The sequence below is a fragment of the Thalassophryne amazonica genome, chromosome 3, assembly GCF_902500255.1.
Source record: "Thalassophryne amazonica chromosome 3, fThaAma1.1, whole genome shotgun sequence".
In the NCBI taxonomy this organism is placed as follows: Eukaryota; Metazoa; Chordata; class Actinopteri; order Batrachoidiformes; family Batrachoididae; genus Thalassophryne; species Thalassophryne amazonica.
The window spans coordinates 80,157,080-80,177,840 of record NC_047105.1 but is presented as its reverse complement, the minus strand read 5'-3'; the positions used below and the strand labels follow the sequence as shown (position 1 = coordinate 80,177,840).

The 20,761-nt window shown below is 45.3% G+C and overlaps 1 protein-coding gene across 1 annotated transcript in view; it reads right to left on the bottom strand.

Annotated features, from left to right (window-relative positions):
- mdfi (MyoD family inhibitor) overlaps positions 1–20,761 on the bottom strand; it is a 131,921-nt gene that overhangs the window by 7,435 nt on the left and 103,725 nt on the right. The window contains exon 4 of the mRNA XM_034166928.1: positions 3,477–3,848. Within this exon, the coding sequence (XP_034022819.1) occupies positions 3,477–3,848 (372 nt within the window). The remainder of the gene's footprint in view (positions 1–3,476; positions 3,849–20,761) is intronic.

The window sequence follows — 20,761 nt, the reverse complement described above, 5'->3', positions numbered from 1 at the left end:
CATCTACAATGATCTCCAGTGCTTTACAATGGACAAAAAAAAACAGAGACGCGTGGAAGAAAATGGAAAACAACCATCAAAATGGATAAAAGAATAGCCAGAATGGCAAAGGCTCACCCATTGATCAGCTCTAGGATGATCAAAGACAGTCTAGAGTTAGCTGTAAGTGCTGTGACAGTTAGAAGACGCCTGTGCGAAGCTAATTTATTTGCAAGAATCCCCCGCAAAGTCCCTCTGTTAAATAAAAGACATGTGCAGAAGAGGTTACAATTTGCCAAAGAACACATCAACTGGCCTAAAGAGAAATGGAGGAAAATTGTTCTTTTTGGGTCCAAGGGCTGCAGACAGTTTGTGAGACGACCCCCAAACTCCGAATTCAAGCCACAGTTCACAGTGAAGACAGTGAAGCATCATGATATGGGCATGTTTCTCCTACTATGGTGTTGGGGCTATATATTGCATACCAGGTATCATGGATCAGTTTGGATATGTCAAAATACTTGAAGAGGTCATGTTGCCTTATGCTGAAGAGGACATGCCCTTGAAATGGGTGTTTCAACAAGATAATGACCCCAAGCACACTAGTAAACGAGCAAAATCTTGGTTCCAAACCAACAAAATGAATGCCTCGCAGATGTGAAGAAATCATGAAAAACTGATTATACAACTAAATACTAGTTTAGTGATTCACAGGATTACTAAAAAAGCAGTTTGAATATAATAGTTTTGAGTTTGTAGTGTCAACAGCAGATGCTACTATTATTGTGAACACCCTCTTTTCTACTTTCTTTTTTTTTTACTAATAGCCCAATTTCATAGCCTTAAGAGTGTGCATATAATGAATGCTTGGTCTTGTTGGATTTGTGAGAATCTACTGAATCTACTGGTATCTTGTTTCCCATGTAACAATAAGAAATATACTCAAAACCTGGATTAATCTTTTTAGTCAAATAGCACTACTATTATTGTGAACACTACCGTACCTTACAAATATCTCTGAATCTGAATCAAATGAAATAGCTACATGTATGAGCCTCACATAAAGCCACACAACGTACATATGTAAAGATATTTTGTTTGGTAGTAGATATGGCACTGAGTAGCACATTCCTCTAATGTGTTGTTTGCACACATACTGATTTTCTAAAGTGGCAGGGCTACACTACGCTGATCTGCAGTTAAAATCTGTATTTGTCATACCAGTGGTGCTGTGCTGTGAATCAACTAATATATAGAGAATATCAGCAATATCCTATTGCTGATATGCTATTTTATTATTATTATTATTATTATTATTATCATTAAATCCATAAAATCTGAATTCGATGGGATTAATCAGTTCATTCTCAGTTTAAGTGATAATTTGTAAATTAAATTTTGTATTTAATGATTTATAAATTCAGACAGTGGGTTGCCATTTATATTAATTTTGTTGTGGACATTACAAATAGTTAATGGTCTTTTATGAATGTATCTCACATGAATTTCACTTTCAATTTGTTTTCATTTATATAGCGCCAAATCAAAACAAAGTTGCCTCAAGGTGCTTCACACAAGTAAGGTCTAACCTTGTCAACCCCCAGAGCAAGAACACAGGCGACAGTGGCAAGGAAAAACTCCCTCTGAGGAACAAACGTCAAGCAGACCAGACTCACAGGGGTGACCCTCTGCTTGGGCCATGCTACAGACACAATTTACAAAACAATTCACATAACAAATGTACAGGGAATGTTGCCAATGCACAGGACAGGAGGGTTTCAGACACAAAAACCACACCCGCACTTCAAACAGAGAGAAAGAAACAGATTCAGGCCTCCGAAAGACAATGCAGTGTAATTTGTCAGCATTAAGCAACAAGGAAAACAAAAGAGATACTAAGGTGATCACTGATCACTAGCCCTAAGCTTCACTAAAAGACCCAGAATTTAGATAAAGTTGAGGCCGCGGCACACTCCGTTTCCTAATAAAATGAATTAAAAAACTAAAAAGCATAGTAGTATACTATGCCAGCATGCTAGCCATACGAAAAGGAAAACAATTGTGTCTTAAGTCTGGACTTGAAAGTCTCTACAGAATCTGACTGTTTTATTAATGCAGGGAGATCATTCCACAGAACAGGGGCACGATAAGAGAAAGCTCTGTGACCTGCAGACTTTTTATTCACCCTAGGGACAAAGTAGTCCGGCATCCTGAGAACGCAAAGCCTGGGAGGGTTTAATTAGGTCAGCTAGGTAGGGAGGTGCCAGTCCGTGAACAATTTTATAGGTTAGTAACAGAACCTTAAAATCTGATCTTACAGGGACAGGAAGCCAGTGAAGGGATGCTGAAATTGGTGTAATGTGGGCTAACTTTCTGCTTTGTGTTAAATGTCTGGCAGCAGCATTTTGAACCAATTGGAGACCCCTAATGCTGGACTGCAGTAAACCAGAAAATAGAACATTGTTGCAGTCCAGTCGAGAAGAAACATATGCATGAATCAGGGTCTCAGCATCAGCCATAGACAGGATGGGACGAATCTTTGCTGTATTTCATAGGTGAAAGAAAGCACTCCTCGTAATATCTCTAATGTGGAGGTCAAAGGACAATGTAGGATCAAAAATTACCCCAGGGTTCCTCACTTTGTCAGTGTGATGTATGACACACGAGCCTAGGCTAAGCATTAGCTGATCAAATTGACACCGATGTCTCACTAGACAAAGAACCATCATTTCAGTCTTATCAGAGTTTAAAAGTAGGAAGTTGCTAGACATCCAGCTTCTCATTGATGCAAGGCAATCTTCTAAGGATTTTCTGTGGATGAGATTACCAGCAGTTATCGGCATGTATAACTGAGTATCATCAGCATAGCAGTGAAAAGTAACCCCAAAACACTGCAAAATGTGCCCAAGGGGTCCTATATAAAGGGAGAAAAGCAGGGCGCCTAAGACAGACCCCTGTGGAACCCCAAATTTCATGTCACTAAGGTTAGAGGTAGTGTTATTGTACAAAACACAGAATGACTTGTGAGGTATGGCGTCAACCATGCAAGGGCACTCCCAGTAATCTCAAAATGATTCTCCAGCCTATCGAGTAGAATATGATGATCCATGGTATCAAACATAGCACTAGAACCACAGTGGTGTCTGAATTCATTGCAAGCAGAAGACCATTCACCACTTTAGCGAGAGCCATCTCTGTGGAATGATATTTTCTAAAAGCAGACTGCAGTGGCTTAAAAAGATTATTCTCAGTAAGGTGGTCAACAAGCTGCTGTGTAACCACTTTTTCCAGAATTTTAGTGCAAAATGATCGATTTGTCTACTGTGGGTTTTGGGAATCCGTGCCAAAGTTAAGCAGAACCTTTATTCTGAACAGTCAATCATAAGAAAGTTTTGATGCTGAACCTCGATATGGATCCAGTGTGTCCCATTGTCTCTGACCCTCTGTGAGTTTCTGTGTCTTATCATCCTGTGTCTCTGTGGGTTTTTGTATCTTACCATCCTGGGCCTCTGTAGGGATCTGGGAGCTGTTGCTCTTGGAGCTGCTTTTGCTCCTCTTGCTGCTTTGGGAATTAATGGAGGGGTTGGAATGCAGTTTCTTGGTGTGTTTGGGTCCTGCTGAAGAGGATGAAGATGTGGACGAGCCCCCTCTCGGGAGGGATCCCAGCTTAGGATGCTCACGAGGACCTCCATTCCTCACCCCGTTGGACTGGACTCCATGTGTGTGAGGTGTGTGCGTGTGATGCGGACAGTGTGTGTGAGTGCTGTGTGTGTGCGTATGATGCTTGGCTCCGTTGCGGTGTTGGTTGCTGGGCTGTGTCCGACATGGATGCGTGTGGTGGCTGGGCATGGATCTGGCTGATGGCTGAGCTGTGGGAGGACACAATTACACACATTTACAATCAGCTGAAAGCAATAAACATTTTTTTAAATTTATTTACTTTATTTTAGTAGTACATTAAATTTTGTTTATGGTTAGTCTGATTTTACAAACGGTTGTCCCTATCATTGTTTTTACATGATACAGATACATTACCACACAATCCTGGTTGCATATGGACACCTCTGATTTTGAAAAACAAACTTTGAAATATGTTTAGTAATAAATGCAAATGAACCATTTTTATAGACTCAGAATAACTGACAAAATGTCAAAATTGACAACAACAGAAATCCCTTCATATGACCCCAGTTTGGTCAAAAAGTAGGTATTTATTGGTACCCTTTAATCAGTTTACAGTAAATCATTACTTTTGCAGGTGTTTTCTTTAGATAAGACGGGGATAGAAACATGAACATTGTCAAGTCACTGTATACTTTGATGCTCAGTTACATTATCAAGATATTGAAAAATTTAAATTCTTATATTATAATGCTATCATCTGTCTAGTCTCCTGAAATCCAGAAATATAAAAGTGTTGCATCTGGCAGAATCTCTGCAAATTGTTGCTTTTTTGCATTAAATAATTGTCTTGGGTGAAAACAACATAAACTGTCAGAAACATTTTTTACATTTTCTATTTGTTTTATAGAATATCTGTTGCAGTGGACATTCCAAGCTAGTATAACTGAATAATGCTGTTGAAATAAAGCTGTGAAACTCTTGTCCTTTACAGAGGACAAAAATGCATTGCTGGGTCTCAAGAGGCCAGAGTAGGCAGTTCTCAAAAACAGCAAGTGTCCCAGAAGGTAAGGAGTGAGGGAATCTACCAAGATACCCATGTATTTTGCATGTTTGCATGTGGTGATGCTGTGGTTTGCACCGCATTATTATCTATTGTAATTTGTTTTGGAACCACCTGTCCTTCTACAGGCTGCACCTTTGAAACAGGGTCACGTGTTTTAGCTGACAATATAGTTTTGACAATTAAAACTACTCCAGGAACAAGCTGACCATCTGTCACTTCCGCCAACCCATCTTCACATGTCTCCCAGTGATTCTCAGGGTACAGTACCAACATCAATTACAATTAATCCACAATAGACCTTCAGAGAGCTGAGGCAGACATATTTGACCAAGACTGATATGCCTGCTGCCTTGTTAGGACAACAGTGCATTCTTCCTCCAAACTAAAAACTATACAATTTTTTAAAAAGCTGAACTGAAAATTACCCCCAAAATAGCCATTTATGTAAGACCATACAGTGTTGTACCATGTGTGATAAACTCCCAAACTATAATATGTAGCCCTAAAAACTATATATATTCTGAATCATGACATGGGGAACAAACTGGTACCATTTTTTAAAAAGTTGAACTGAAAATTACCCCCAAAATAGGCATTTATGTAAGACCATATAGTGTTGTACCATGTGCTTTTCATGCTGCCACTTCTGTCTGTCTTTCTGTCTGTCCGGGATAAACTCACAAACTATAATATGTAGCCCTAAAAACTAAACATATTCTGAATCGTCATGACATGGGGAACAAACTGGTACCATTTTTTAAAAAGTTGAACTGAAAATTACCCCCAAAATAGCTGGCTGTAGGTATGACCAGGCAGATTCAAATTTCCAGACCTGTATATGTGTTGGCCATCTCTGTTTATTTAATCCCTTTCTACAGCACACTCAGCACAGCACAGCCACAGCACACTCAGCAAAACAACACCATGCTTAGGCTGAGGCTATGGGTATGACCAGGCAGATTCAAATTTCCAGCCCTGTATATGTGTTAGCTACTTTATGTTCTCAACTGTTAAGCACCTGACTGTCCTGTACAACCCAGTTTGCCTTCCTGTCTGAATACATTCATTTTATGTCTGTAAAATTGCAATGTAAAAATAGCAAAATACACCATTACCTAAATTTTGATTCATTGATATTTACATTTACTGTTATCTACCCTTTGTGTGTAATTTTGTTATAAATCTGACTGCAAAACAAAGTCTGCATGAAGGACTTCAAATGTGTTTGACTTTTAACCAAGTATTTCCACTTAGTTTGGGGAGTCCACCTCTTATACAAGGTCTGTTAGAAAAGTATCGTACCTTTTTATTTTTTTCAAAAACTATATGGATTTGATTCATATGTTTTTACGTCAGCCAAGCTTGAACCTTCGTGCGCATGCGTGAGTTTTTCCATGCCTGTCGGTTGCGTCATTCGCCTGTGGGCAGGCTTTGAGTGAGCACTGCTCCACCCCTCTCGTCGTTGTTTCATTGCGAGGAAATGGCGGAATGATTTGGGCTTTTTTTCCATCAGAATTTTTTCTGAAACTGTTAGAGACAGGCAGCTGGAAACCATTTGAAAAATTTATCTGGCTTTCAGTGAAAATTTTACGGGCTTCACAGAGAATAAGGAGTGTTACTACAGCTTTAAGGACGGCCCACAATGGCGCACGGTGCGCCGCGCTCCGAGCTGCCATCGAGAGGCAGGAACCACCACATCATTTCTAAACGGATTGCTGTGTGGAGCCGGGACTGCCGTGTGCAATTTCTCTGGTTATCACAAGAGCTGGACATCAGCCATTTTCCGGCAGATTTCACTTTTAACAAGAGATTTTGTCATGGAAAGCCGTGCGGAGGCTTCGCGCGTCACGACCGATTCGCTGATGAAGCGAGACAAAGGAACACCTCCGTTTCGGAGTGTTAGAGGACAAGTTGGGACATGCCTATCTCGGCTTTCAGTGCTTACCAGTCGAGTGAGTATAAGAGAAATTGTGGAGAGCTGGGCTTGTCCTCTGGCACTCCGAAACAGAGGTGATCTATATGTTGACGTGACTGAGGTAATTTGGAGTGCAGGGGGTGTGCCTAAAAGCCTTTTAAGACTCTGTGGTGGCATCAACGATCTTTAGAGAAGTCTGCTGGGTCAGTGGTAGATCAACAGCAGACAAGAAGAGACTGGACAAAATGATATGAAAGTCAAGTTTGGTCCTGGGATGCCCTTTGCCCCAGTGCAGGTGGTGGGTGAGAGGAGAATGGTAGTCAACCTACACAGCAAAATTACCAGTGTTAAATTAACACTGACAGTGTACATATGGTCCCACACTGGGTCAGTCTGAATTTAACACTGGTGATTTTTGCAAAATTTACTGTGTACTATCTCTGTAGGAGAACCAGTCTTCCCAATGCAAGACACCATCACATCACTGGCGCTTTGGGATTCACCCAAAGCATCTGAAGGAGAGGTAATGCAGGTTCTTCCTTCTTGCCGCTGTTAGACTGTCCAGTCTACACTGGTCTAAGTGTATCTAATTAGTTATGTCTATTCCAGGTAAACAAACTGTGTTTTGTTGAATCTGCTTCAGTGTGTACACACTGGACTTGTTCTATCCACTGCATACATGGCATTTGTGTCCTGCTTCCAACATACACAGTATTTCTCTTGCCATATTTCTATTTACCATACTGAGGTATTTGTGTTTGCTTTCAATTTGTACATTTTACCTGGCCCTGCTGTTGCACAATTCTATTGCTACTGCTGTTGTGACACTGCAAATTCCTCTGTGTGGGACTAACAAAGGAACATCTTATCTCATCTTGTCTTTTTTTACTCACGGTGATCACAGCACCTCCGATATGGATCACTACGTTGATTTGCCACGTTTTATCAGTTCTTGAACCAGGAACTTTTGCTTGCACCAGCGTGCTTAACATTAATACAAAAACATGCTTTTGGAGGGCGGTATGCATTTTCAGAGGCCTGATGTTCATGCTCAGTTGCCCAAAATGACCGATATTCGCCCAAGGGGGAATATCGGTCATTTTGGGCGACTGGCTATGAATGCAGGCTATGAACAACAACAGCATGTTATTTGCATTATTACCACTTATTGAGATACACAACACATAATGCGTACATAAAAAGTTGGCTCACTTTAACTTTTGTCTTGTCGGCTGGCGTGCGCTGCTCTCTAAATTTGCTAGTGCGTCCTCGTCAAGCTGGCTGCTCTGGCTGCTATTCTTTGTAGGATTATCCATGAGAAAATCATCCATATTGGGACCAACATGTACTTCTCATCTTTTTATCTTTTCCTCTGCGGACAGTTCTTGGGCTGCGCGCTATGATGTAATTTGTTTACGCACAGCGGGCGGGTATGCCAATACTTGTTCGCTACTGCGGGCAGGTATAGCCAGGTATCGTCGATGTAAATCTACGCTACCGGCCTAGCAACACCTCGGTAAAGTGATAATAATAATAATACAATAACATACTTTTGGAGGGCGGTATGCATTTTCAGAGGCCCGACGTTCATGACCAGTCGCCCAAAATGACAGATATTTGCCCGAATTAGACAAGGGCGAATATCTGTCATTACCGGCGATGGCATGGATGGAGGGACTCAGAAAATGCATACCGCATGACAACAGCATGTTATTTGCATTATTATGACTTACTGAGATACATAACACGTAACGCGTACATAAAAAGTTGGCTCACTTTAACTTTTGTTGTGTCGGCTGGCGCGCGCTGTTCTCCAAATTCGGGAGTGCGTCCTCATCAAACTGGCTGCTTTAGCTGCTGTTCTTTGTCATACTATCCATGAGAAAATCATCCGGAATATCCATATTGGGACCAACACACACTTCTCACCTTTTTATCTTTTCCTCTGCGGACAGTTCTTGGGCTGCACTCTATGACGTCATTTGTTTACGCACAGCGGGCGGGTATAGCCAGGTAGCGTCGACGTAAATCTATGATACCAGCCTAGCAATCTCAGTTTGACTTTAGATCAGGTTATTGGTGGTTTGTGGTTAAAATGCTTTCTGCTGCCCTGTGATAGCATTGCTCAAGCATTGCAACCGACCACACCTCATTTTAAAATCTACCCACCCATGGGCAAACAGATAAGCACAAGTAGTTTTGCTACTTATACAGCATGGGTGCTGGGTGTGAACATGACAGCTGTGTCATTGCAAACTAACAATGCTGCTCTGCACAGGTATAAGATAGAAGAACCGTTATTGTCCTCTTTTAGATTACTCACTGTTCTGTGTGTTAACATATCACTTAATCAATGCATAGGTAGTACAAAGCTGGAGGTCAGGCAGCATTGTCCACTCACACATTAACACATGCATGCATGGAGAAGTATGCGCACATATTTGCACAAAGCTGCACAAAAAACTGTCTAAAACTGTGAAAATTACAGGGAATGCTGTGGTGAAAGAGAGAACAAAGTTGAATAAATGCTCCTTGTGTGTACTTGGCCCAGGAGGATGAAAGGGTGTGATTTCTAAACACGACTCAGCAGCGGCAGTTAAATATAACAACAAATAAAGACTGTGGGATTATCATGATGAGACTGGGAAACCACATTGTCTGCGTGCATGTTGAAACTCAGATTTGCCCACTGGGGGCGCTGCAGGCTTTTAGTGCAGCATGTGTATGCACGTGCATGACTGTGCACAATCATGTGGAGCTCTGTCTGGCTGTGGGTGAACGTGAGTCACCATCAGCTGAATTCGGCAGCACACTACACCTCCCCTTCCTCTCCAGGAGTCTCTGTGCTACCCTGTACTTACACACCTCCCTCTCAGACCAGAGAACTGCTGTTCATCTGTCTCTCTCTCTCCCTCTCCCTCTCTTCTTATCCTCTGCCTCGATGACTCATCAGGAGAGCTGTGAACTGCTGTGTTTGTCTCTGGTCCAGCTGGTTTATCCCACTCACTGTACACTCTTCTGTCAATACAGGTTAAAATGCTGAAAGTTGGACAGGACTCTCAACTTGAAGGTCTGGAAAAATCAACTTTTTAAAACAAATGTGGCTTGAAAATACAAAAGTCGTTCGATGAGATGGCAAATGCATCTGCCATCTTTTGGAAATGTACTGAGCTGCTTATGAATGTTCATGCTGTTTGAAATATTTGGCTCATTTCTTTTTGTTATCTACAATTCAACTATTGAAAGTGAGGAAAGTAAATGCTGACCTAACGTGGCATATTTATTTCTCCAGCAAGCTCATACAGATCACTGGGTGTCGTAAAACAGACATTCTACTCCAATTACATTTTTTCCACGAATCTGATTGGTTAATTGTGTGAGAGCGCAGACTGTATAATATCTTATATACGTATAATTTTTGCAACAACGCTGGCAAAAGTTGTATTACTCTGCGCCCTGAGCGGTGTTCTGACAAGATGTGATTACTGTTGAATGTCATTCCTGCCCTCCGCGCGCGTGTGCGTGCATGCGCAGTATTGTCAGACACGGAGTGATGCACAGTTCTTCAGAACACCAGATGTGCGCGAAGCTAGCTGTTAGCACTGTTAGCTCAGAGTGAGAAAAAGTAGCGTGCTGCCGCCGAAATGGGTAAATTTAAGCTACTGTACGAAAGTATTGATGTGGATTCTGATACAGAATTACTGTTTCACGTTTGATGGATTTTCACATTTGATGGATTACTCTGCCCCCTGGCTGTTTTTGGATTCAACTTACCGCTGCTTCACGGTAAGTCAAATTACCTACAGAAAATAAACTGTGCAAACGATGGAAATTGATTACAATGTGAATAACCCCCTTGTGTCTGATGATGTGTGGACGTTCATGCTGTTATACAGTCTAACATATCCATCCAAAACTACTTTTCTACCGTGTCGCCAGTAAACTTGGTAAAACAGTATGTTCAACCGTATAACCCAGCATGAACATCTGCCCATCATCAGACACAACAGGGTTATTCCCTAATTAACATTGAAACTGAGACTGAGGTGTCTATGAATAGAATAGAATAGAATAGAATAGAATAGGTCTTTATTGTCATTGTAATATATATAACGAAATTTTAAAATGCTCTCCGGTCGGTGCAACATCCCTATGTATATAAATATATAAAAACTATTTAAAAACTTAAATTACTAGTTAAAATACATACATACATACTACATACATACATACACACATACCAGTATGCAAAACAACAAAACAAACAATTTTGTCAGGCAGCAAAAAAACAACCTGTTTTAAAGTATGTTGCTTTAAATGGAAAGGAGCTGCAGCTCATCTTAACAGTTAATTAAGTGTTTATTAACGGTGTTCATGTTAATTAATGCAGCAATAAATATATTAACCTTCTGGGGTCCGAGGGCATTTTTGGACAGTTCACTCGCCTGGCATAAATGTTTTATTATTGCTGTTAACAGCTCTTCCTGCATCCCACAATCAAGTTTTACATCTCTTTTTTCAGGACAACCTGTACTTTCAGAAAATATATGCAATAGTTGTGTTTTATAAGTGTAATAAAGGTTTACGAGGTCTGTCCATAAAGTATCGTACCTTTTCTTTTTTTTTTAAACTATATGGATTTGATTCATGTGTTTTCACGTCAGACAAGCTTGAACCCTCATGCGCATGCGTGAGTTTTTCCACGCCTGTCGGTGACGTCATTCGCCTGTGAGCACGCCTTGTGGAAGGAGTGGCCCCGCCCCGTCGTCGGATTTTCATTGTCTGGAAATGGCGGAATGATTTGTGGGTTTTTTCCATCAGAATTTTTTCAGAAGCTGTTAGAGACTGGCACCTGGAAACCATTTGAAAAATTTATCTGGCTTTCGGTGAAAATTTTACGGGCTTCACAGAGAATAAGGACTATTACTACAGCTTTAAGGACGGCCCACAATGGCGCTCGGCGCTCCGAGCCGCGACAACAGGCACGAACCACCAGATTATTTCTAAATGGATGGCTGTGTGGAGCTGGGACCGTCGTGTGCACTTAATAAGACACGCCTAATCTGTCAGATTTCTTTATTCTTAAGATGTATTTCTTTATTTATTTTATTGTGACAAACGAATGGAGACGACAAAACCTGATTGAAGCACAGGTGAAGGGAATGACAACACTACAGTTGTACTTATCAATTTCATTGTCTAAAACGATCACACCACATAAAGTTAAGCTCAGCGCTGCTCTGGTTCCAGGCTCTGGAGAAAAAGGCGCGCAGCGCTTTCTTTGCAGTCAGCGCTGTGACCACGGATCGTGCTCGATAGACCAGCAATCCCGCAAAAGTGGGATTTGTATTGATTATTATGTAGTATAATCAGGAAAGTGTTATTTATGTAACATATGCATTGATTTGTATGATGGCACTGTTTGTCAGGCCGATCATTTTCATTTTTATGTGGATTCCAGTGCTGGTTCATTTTGGCGTATAATTTACACCACCTCTCGACCTGGTGTATATTTTCTGTGCAGCGTACGCCAACGACCACATTGATAAATGCCAAGTGGCGCAGCCGTTTTGGCGTACACCCCATATACGCTCAAATATCGCCGTACGCACGTTGATACATGAGCCCATTGTCCTGCTGACAGACAAACTAACTCACTCACTCACTCACTCACTCACTCACTCACTCACTCACTCACTCACTCACTCACTCACTCACTCACTCACTTTTCTCCAATTTTGCTGTCCAAGCCGTACACTGTTACCAGCTCAGGAAACAAATCTCAGTGTTATTCTCTAAGTAACAACCTACGATTGTCACTCTTTCCTCATAGCTGAAAAAGAGCGCAAGCAGCTAAACGTTTTTGAACATGCAGATCCTGCTGTGACATCACAGGCAGCAGGGGGTTCATTACATTACCGACAAGGACCATTCATATGGGCCAAATTAAAGCGCACACACTGCGTGTTCACAGCTCTCACTAGATATTGCTCTCCGGCTGCTTCATGCTTAGGTGCTAGACACATACTACAGAAATGATGTCATCACTGATGTCATCACTGCCAGACTGAACATATGGGCTGTGGACTTGTCTGATTCTGCTTCTGTTTCCTGACTCTCTCACACGCATACACACATAAAGGCACAGACACAGATGTCACACAGCCATGATCTCACCACAGAACTGACTCACTTTGAATTCATAATGTCTTCACTTTCAAGACAAAGTCGGAGAAACAGATGATTGATTCATCAGCTGAAGCTGACTCAGACCATCAACACTGTGCTTATGCTGATGGTAGCTGCGAATGACACCCAAAAATCAGCTGATGCAGACAACAAGGCAAAACACACAGGACAGAAGAACTCTGACATGCCTAATATCCTTCCAGTGGCTTACAGCCTATAATTATGATGTTGTTGTGTGGGCCGCCAGAAGAGGAGGTACTGCTGGCCCACCACCAGAGGGCGCCCTGCCTGAAGTGCGGGCTTCAGGAACTGACTTTCTTATGCAGTGTTCGCTCGTCTTTGCACAACGTCCCGTCATGTACGCGTCTGATGCTAGTAAAGTAGCTTATGTGGTTAATTTGCTTCGAGGAGAGGCACGCGCTTGGGCTACGGCGCTTTGGGAGCAAAGTTCACGGCTCCTTCATACGTACACTGGGTTTGTGAGGGAGTTCAGAACCGTGTTTGACCACCCTAACAAGGGAGAGACCGCTTCAACTGTGCTGCTGTCAATGAGACAGGGACGCCGGAGCACAGCCGCTTATGCAGTCGACTTCCGCATTGCGGCTGCGAGGTCCGGCTGGAATGACGCTGCGCTCCGTGCCGCCTTCGTAAACGGACTGTCGTCGGTCCTGAAGGAGCACCTGGTGGCTAAGGACGAACCGCGGGAATTAGATGGGCTTATCGACCTCGTTATACAGTTAGACAACCGGTTGGAGGAACGCCGTCGGGAGCGAGATGAAGGACGTGGCCGGGTACGCGCCATCCCTCTCCCTTCCGGGTTCGAAAAGGGTCCACCCTCCCCACGCTCCACAGCCGCAGCGCTCCGTGGGGCAACAGCTCCCCCTGCTGATGTTGCTAGGGAAACGCACAGGGCCAAAATGAGAACAGATGACAGAATGAGGAGGCTGGTCCGCGGGGAGTGTTTCATCTGCAGCTCAAAAGAGCACATACAGAAAAACTGCCCCAAACGGCCACAACGACAACACCCGCCCTTAGAAACTGGGCTAAGGGGGGGGTCATAACATTCACGTGGGACACACACATATTGCCACACGACTCCCAGTTACAATTCTGAGCGGGGATTTAACCCTTCAAGCCCCAGCACTGGTGGACACGGGGTCAGAAGGGAATCTGCTAGACAGCAGATGGGCAAGGGAGGTAGGGCTCCCTCTGGTGGTGCTTCCTTCGCCATTGCAGGTGCGGGCACTAGATGGCACCCTTCTCCCTTTAATCACGCACAAGACACAACCTGTAACTCTGGTGGTGTCTGGAAATCATCGGAAGGAGATCGAGTTTTTTGTGACTCCTTCTACCTCCCGCGTGATTTTGGGTTTCCCGTGGATGTTGAAACACAATCCCAGGATTGATTGGCCGTCTGGGGTAGTGGTTCAGTGGAGCAAAACCTGCCATCGGGTGTGTTTAGGATCCTCGGTTCCTCCTGGTTTACATGCTAAGGAGGAGGTCAAAGTCCCTCCCAATCTGACGGCGGTGCCAGTTGAGTACCACGATCTTGCTGACGTCTTCAGCAAGGATCTGGCACTCACCCTTCCTCTGCACCGTCCGTACGATTGTGCCATTGATTTGGTTCCAGGCGTTGAGTTCCCATCCAGCAGGCTGTACAACCTCTCACGACCTGAGCGCGAATCAATGGAGACCTACATCCGGGACTCATTAGCTGCCGGGCTGATCCGGAACTCCACCTCCCCGATGGGTGCAGGTTTCTTTTTTGTGGGCAAGAAAGATGGCGGACTCCGTCCATGCATTGATTACAGGGGGCTGAATGAGATCACGGTTCGCAACCGATACCCGTTGCCGTTGTTAGATTCCATGTTCACCCCCCTGCATGGAGCCAAAATCTTTACTAAGCTGGATCTTAGGAATACGTATCACCTGGTTCGGATCCGGAAGGGAGACGAATGGAAGACGGCATTCAACACCCCGTTAGGTCACTTTGAGTACCTGGTCATGCCGTTCGGCCTCACCAACGCCCCCGCGACGTTCCAAGCCTTGGTTAACGACGTCTTGCGGGACTTCCTGCACTGGTTCGTCTTCGTATATCTGGACGATATACTCATCTTTTCTCCGGATCCTGAGACCCATGTCCAGCATGTACGTCAGGTCCTGCAGCGGTTGTTGGAGAACCGGCTGTTTGTGAAGGGCGAGAAGTGTGAGTTTCACCGCACCTCTTTGTCCTTCCTGGGGTTTATCATCTCCTCCAACTCCGTCGCCCCGGATCCGGCCAAGGTCGCGGCGGTGAGAGACTGGCCCCAACCTACGAGCCGTAGGAAGCTGCAACAGTTCCTCGGTTTTGCAAATTTCTACAGGAGGTTCATTAAGGGCTATAGTCAGGTAGTTAGCCCCCTGACAGCCCTGACCTCACCAAAGATTCCCTTCACCTGGTCGGATCGGTGCAATGCCGCGTTCAGGGAGTTGAAATAGCGCTTCTCGTCTGCACCAGTTCTGGTGCAGCCCGATCCCAGTCGCCAGTTTGTGGTTGAAGTGGACGCCTCTGACTCAGGGATAGGAGCCGTGCTATCCCAGAGCGGAGAGAACGATAAGGTTCTTCACCCGTGTGCCTATTTTTCCCGCAGGTTGACCCCAGCAGAACGGAACTACGATGTGGGCAATTGAGAACTCCTAGCGGTGAAAAAGGCTCTTGAGGAGTGGAGACATCTGTTGGAGGGAGCGTCAGTGCCATTCACGGTTTTTACTGACCACCGGAACCTGGAGTATATCAGGACCGCCAGGCGGCTGAACCCCAGGCAAGCCCGCTAGTCACTGTTCTTCGGCCGTTTTGACTTCCGGATCACCTACCGCCCCGGGACCAAGAACCAGAGGTCGGATGCCTTGTCCCGGGTGCATGAAAATGAAGTCAAAACCGAGCTGTCGGATCCACCGGAACCCATCGTACCGGAGTCCGCTATCTTGGCCACCCTCACCTGGGACGTGGAGAAGACCGTCCGGGAGGCCCTGGCACGGAGCCCAGACCCCGGAACAGGGCCAAAGAACAAACTGTACATCCCACCAGAGGCCAGAGCTGCGGTCTTGGACTTCTGTCACGGGTCCAAGCTCTCCTGCCACCCAGGGGTGCGTAGGACCGTGGCAGTGGTCCGGCAGCGCTTCTGGTGGGCATCCCTGGAGGCTGACATCCGGGCATACATCCAGGCCTGCACCACCTGCGCCAGGGGCAAGGCGGACCACCAAAAGGCACAGGGACTCCTTCAGCCGCTTCCTGTGCCTCATCACCCCTGGTCCCACATTGGTCTGGATTTCGTCACGGGCCTCCCGCCGTCCCGGGGGCACACCACCATCCTCACGATAGTGGACCGGTTCTCCAAGGCGGCCCACTTCGTGGCCCTCCCGAAGCTCCCGTCGGCCCAGGAGACAGTGGATCTCCTGGTCCACCATGTCGCACGTCTGCATGGGATACCAACAGACATTGTCTCAGATCGTGGTCCCCAGTTTTCCTCACAGGTTTGAAGGAGTTTCTGCCGAGAGCTGGGGGCCACCGTGAGCCTCTCGTCTGGGTATCACCCACAGACCAACGGACAGGCTGAACGGGCTAACCAAGAGCTGGAGCAGGCCCTGCGCTGTACTACATCCGCACACCCGATGGCTTGGAGTGAACACCTGGCCTGGATCGAGTATGCGCATAACAGCCAAGTGTCCTCTGCCACCGGCCTCTCCCCATTCGAAGTGTGTCTGGGGTACCAGCCCCCTTTGTTTCCTGTGGTGGAGGGAGAGGTCGGTGTGCCCTCGGTCCAGACCCACCTGCGGAGATGCCGTCGGGTGTGGCGCACCGCCCGTTCGGCCTTGTTGAGGGCCCGGACGAGGGCGAAGACCCATGCAGACCGTCGACGGTCCCCGGCCCCCGCATATCAGCCCGGGCAGGAGGTGTGGCTATCTACGAGGGACATCCCCCTCCGGGTCGAGTCCCCCAAACTCCAGGACAGGTACATTGGGCCTTATAAAATCCTCAAGGTCCTCAGTCCCGCCGCAGTGAGGCTCCAACTCCCGGCCTCACTGCGGATCCATCCGGTGTTTCATGTGTCAAGACTGAAACCGCATCACACCTCACCCCTCTGTACACCTGGCCCGGCGCCGCCTCCTGCCTGTATCATCGACGGGGAGCTGGCTTGGACTGTGCGCCGGCTCCTGGACGTCTGTCGAATGGGCCGGGGTTTCCAGTATTTGGTGGACTGGGAGGGGTATGGACCCGAAGAACGCTCCTGGGTGAAGAGGAGCTTCATCCTGGACCCGGCCCTCCTGGCCGATTTTTACCGTCGCCACCCGGACAAGCCTGGTCGGGCGCCAGGAGGCACCCGTTGAGGGGGGGGTCCTGTTGTGTGGGCCGCCAGAAGAGGAGGTACTGCTGGCCCACCACCAGAGGGCGCCCTGCCTGAAGTGCGGGCTTCAGGTACGAGAGGGCGCTGCCGCCCCACAAGAGCGGCCGAGGTGACAGCTGTCACCCATCCGCTATGACAGCTGTCACCAATCATCTACGCCTCACCCCTGATAAAAGCAGGACGACACCTCCACCACGTCGCCGAGATATCGTCCTATCAAGGAGGTAATTTTCTCAGCTGTTTTGACTGTGCTGTACGCACAAGTTTTCTCTTTTTTGAGTGTTGTAGGAGTTCCTGTCTACTACTGCCAGCTGGGAGCTGAGTTTGTGGTTAATGGAGGAGTGACGTCTTCACCTCTCACTCCAAACCGGGTAAGTAGTACTTTTCAGGCTCTTCACGAACTGTGTTTTTCTGGTGTTAAGGTGGAGGTGTTTTCCCACCTGACGTGCTGACTGTTTTTGCTCTTCGCCAGCAGTACCAGATCCGACACGCGGAGACGGTGGCCACCTGGGGAAACGCGGGACTTGGCGGCTCCAGTATTCTCCTGGTTCGGTGGTGGAGGAAATTGTGTGGTTCCGGTTCTTCTCCAGACGGACGTCTCCTATCGTTGAGCCTGCCCACACGACACCTTGATTGATTGACTTTGTATTCATTCTGAAATCTGCTGTGTGTAGTTGTGGCATTCACAACAGTAAAGTGTTCATATTTGACTTCTTCCATTGTCCGTTCCTTTGCGCCCCCTGTTGTGGGTCCGTGTCACTACACTTTCACAACAGATGTCCCTCCATGACATCATACTTGTCTGGTCAACACCCACCATACTGTGCAAATGTAACACCATTTATTGATAAAACAATAAGTATACAATCCAAACCTAAAGTGTCTGTCATAATGCATCCTTACAATGATTTGATATGAGTTATTTCATTCAAGATCGCACTGGCATCATGTAAAAAATACTAATAATATAAAATGACATATAAATTACACATAAATTAGCATAAAATGCAAATCTACCATCTTGAATTATGGATAATACATGACAGCGCTTCTACTTGTTTCCAGTGTGGTCCATTGTTTCATGTTTTAAAAACAAAAACAAAATCCTCTTAGTTATTTCAGAAAGTAAAAATTTAATATCTTGATTCATTATACGAGGTCTGTCCAAAAAGTAACGGACCTTTTTATTTTTTCAAAAACTATATGGATTTGAATCACGTGTGCTTGCATCAGCCAAGCTTGAACCTTCGTGCGCATGTGTGAGTTTTTTCCACGCCTGTCGGTTGCGTCATTCGCCTGTGGGCAGGCTTTGAGTGAGCACTGGTCCACCCCCCTCGTCGGATTTCTTTTGTCAGGGAAATAAATGGCAGAACGACTGCCGCTTTGCTCCATGAAATTTTTTTCAGAAACTGTTAGAGACAGCCAGTTGGAAACCATTCGAAAGATTCAGATGAATTTCGGTGAAGATTCTGTCGGCGTCACGCAGATTAAGGACTGTTAAAACCTTTTTAAAGACGGCCCACAACAGCGGAGGGAGCGCGGTGCACCGAGCGGACATCGACAGGCTGGAACGACCAGATCATTTCTAAACTGAAAGCTGTGTTCATCCGGGACATCGTGTGACTACCACAGAAATGGCAAGAGAGCTGGACATAGCACTTTTGCGGCACATTCCACTGTTACAGGAGATTTTGTAATGAAAGACGTGCGGAGGATTTTGCGCGTCGGCACGGAGCCGCTCATGGCGCACAACAAAAAAACACCTCCGTGTTCAAATCCCCACCTGACTGGAAAATCACTAAGGGCCCTTGGGCAAGGCCTTTAATCCCCTATTGCTCCCGGGTGTAGTGAGCGCCTTGTATGGCAGCACCCTGACATCGGGGTGAATGTGAGGCATAATTGTAAAGTGCTTTGAGCGTCTGATGCAGATGGAAAAGCACTATATAAATGCAGTCCATTTACCATTTATCCACAGTCCATGATTGCTTTTCCTTAGCCCATTGTAACCTTGTTTTTTTCTGTTCTGTTTCTGAATGATCTTCTGGACTCAAGCCCAACACCTTAACCACTAGACCATCACCTTCCCTTACTAAAGTCGTATTCAGTGATAAATCTCGAATCTGCATTGGGCAAGGTGATGATGCTGGAACTTTTGTTTGGTGCCATTCCAATGAGATTTATAAAGATGACTGCCTGAAGAGAACATGTAAATTTCCACAGTCATTGATGATATGGGGCTGCATGTCAGGTAAAGGCACTGGGGAGATGGCTGTCATTACATCATCAATAAATGCACAAGTTTACGTTGATATTTTGGACACTTTTCTTATCCCATCAATTGAAAGGATGTTTGGGGATGATGAAATCATTTTTCAAGATGATAATGCATCTTGCCATAGAGCAAAAACTGTGAAAACATTCCTTGCAAAAAGACACATAGGGTCAATGTCATGGCCTGCAAATAGTCCGGATCTTAATCCAATTGAAAATCTTTGGTGGAAGTTGAAGAAAATGGTCCATGACAAGGCTCCAACCTGCAAAGCTGATCTGGCAACAGCAATCAGAGAAAGTTGGAGCCAGATTGATGAAGAGTACTGTTTGTCACTCATTAAGTCCATGCCTCAGAGACTGCAAGCTGTTATAAAAGCCAGAGGTGGTGCAACAAAATACTAGTGATGTGTTGGAGCCTTCTTTTGTTTTTCATGATTCCATAATTTTTTCCTCAGAATTGAGTGATTCCATATTTTTTTCCCTCTGCTTGGTCTAAAAAAGTAACTGTTGCTGACTGCCACAATTGTTTTCCTGATTTCTTATAGTGTTTCTTAAAGCCAGAAAGTAGTAGTTTTGTAGTAGTTTTGTGTCATGTCTGTGATCTGCTTTTTTTCTACAAAATTAAACAACTGAATGAACATCCTCCGAGGCCGGTGATTCCATAATTTTTGCCAGGGGTTGTACAGTGGTCCCTCGTTTATCGCGGGAGTTATGTTCTAAAAATAACCCGCGATAAGCGAAATCCGCGAAGTACTCAGCGCTACTTTTTGCAATTATTATAGATGTTTTAAGGCTGTAAAACCCCTCACTACACACTTTATACACTTTTCTCAAAAAGGCATTAACATTTTCTCACTTTTTTCTCCTGTGTAAACACTCTCTTTTTTCTTCTGAGTGAGAAGATTATAAACAGACACATGCAAAACACAATGCGCGTGCTCTCCCTTCGCTCACTGCCTCCGGAGGTACGGATGTGAGACCCGCAAAGAATCCAAATCCTCTCTCGGTAGCCACGGAGCTCTGCGGCTGCGGTCAACATCCGCATCAAAACAGCGAGCGTAGTCTCTGGACCTGTTGCCAGATTTGGCGCAGCTCAGCACAGCAGAGAGGAGGGCGGTGTGAGTGGCTCGCTGAGGCAGTGAGAGCAATCGTGGTGATGCTGACCGGTGTCACGACTGGCCCGCCTGATAAGGATGCAGAACAAAATGCGCTGTTAAAAAAAAAAAGCATGCAAAATTGCACAAAAAAAAATCCGCAAAACTGTAAGTCCGCAAAAGGTGAACCGCGTTATAGCGAGGGACCACTGTATTGCTATGTGCAATGTCTGTTGCATGC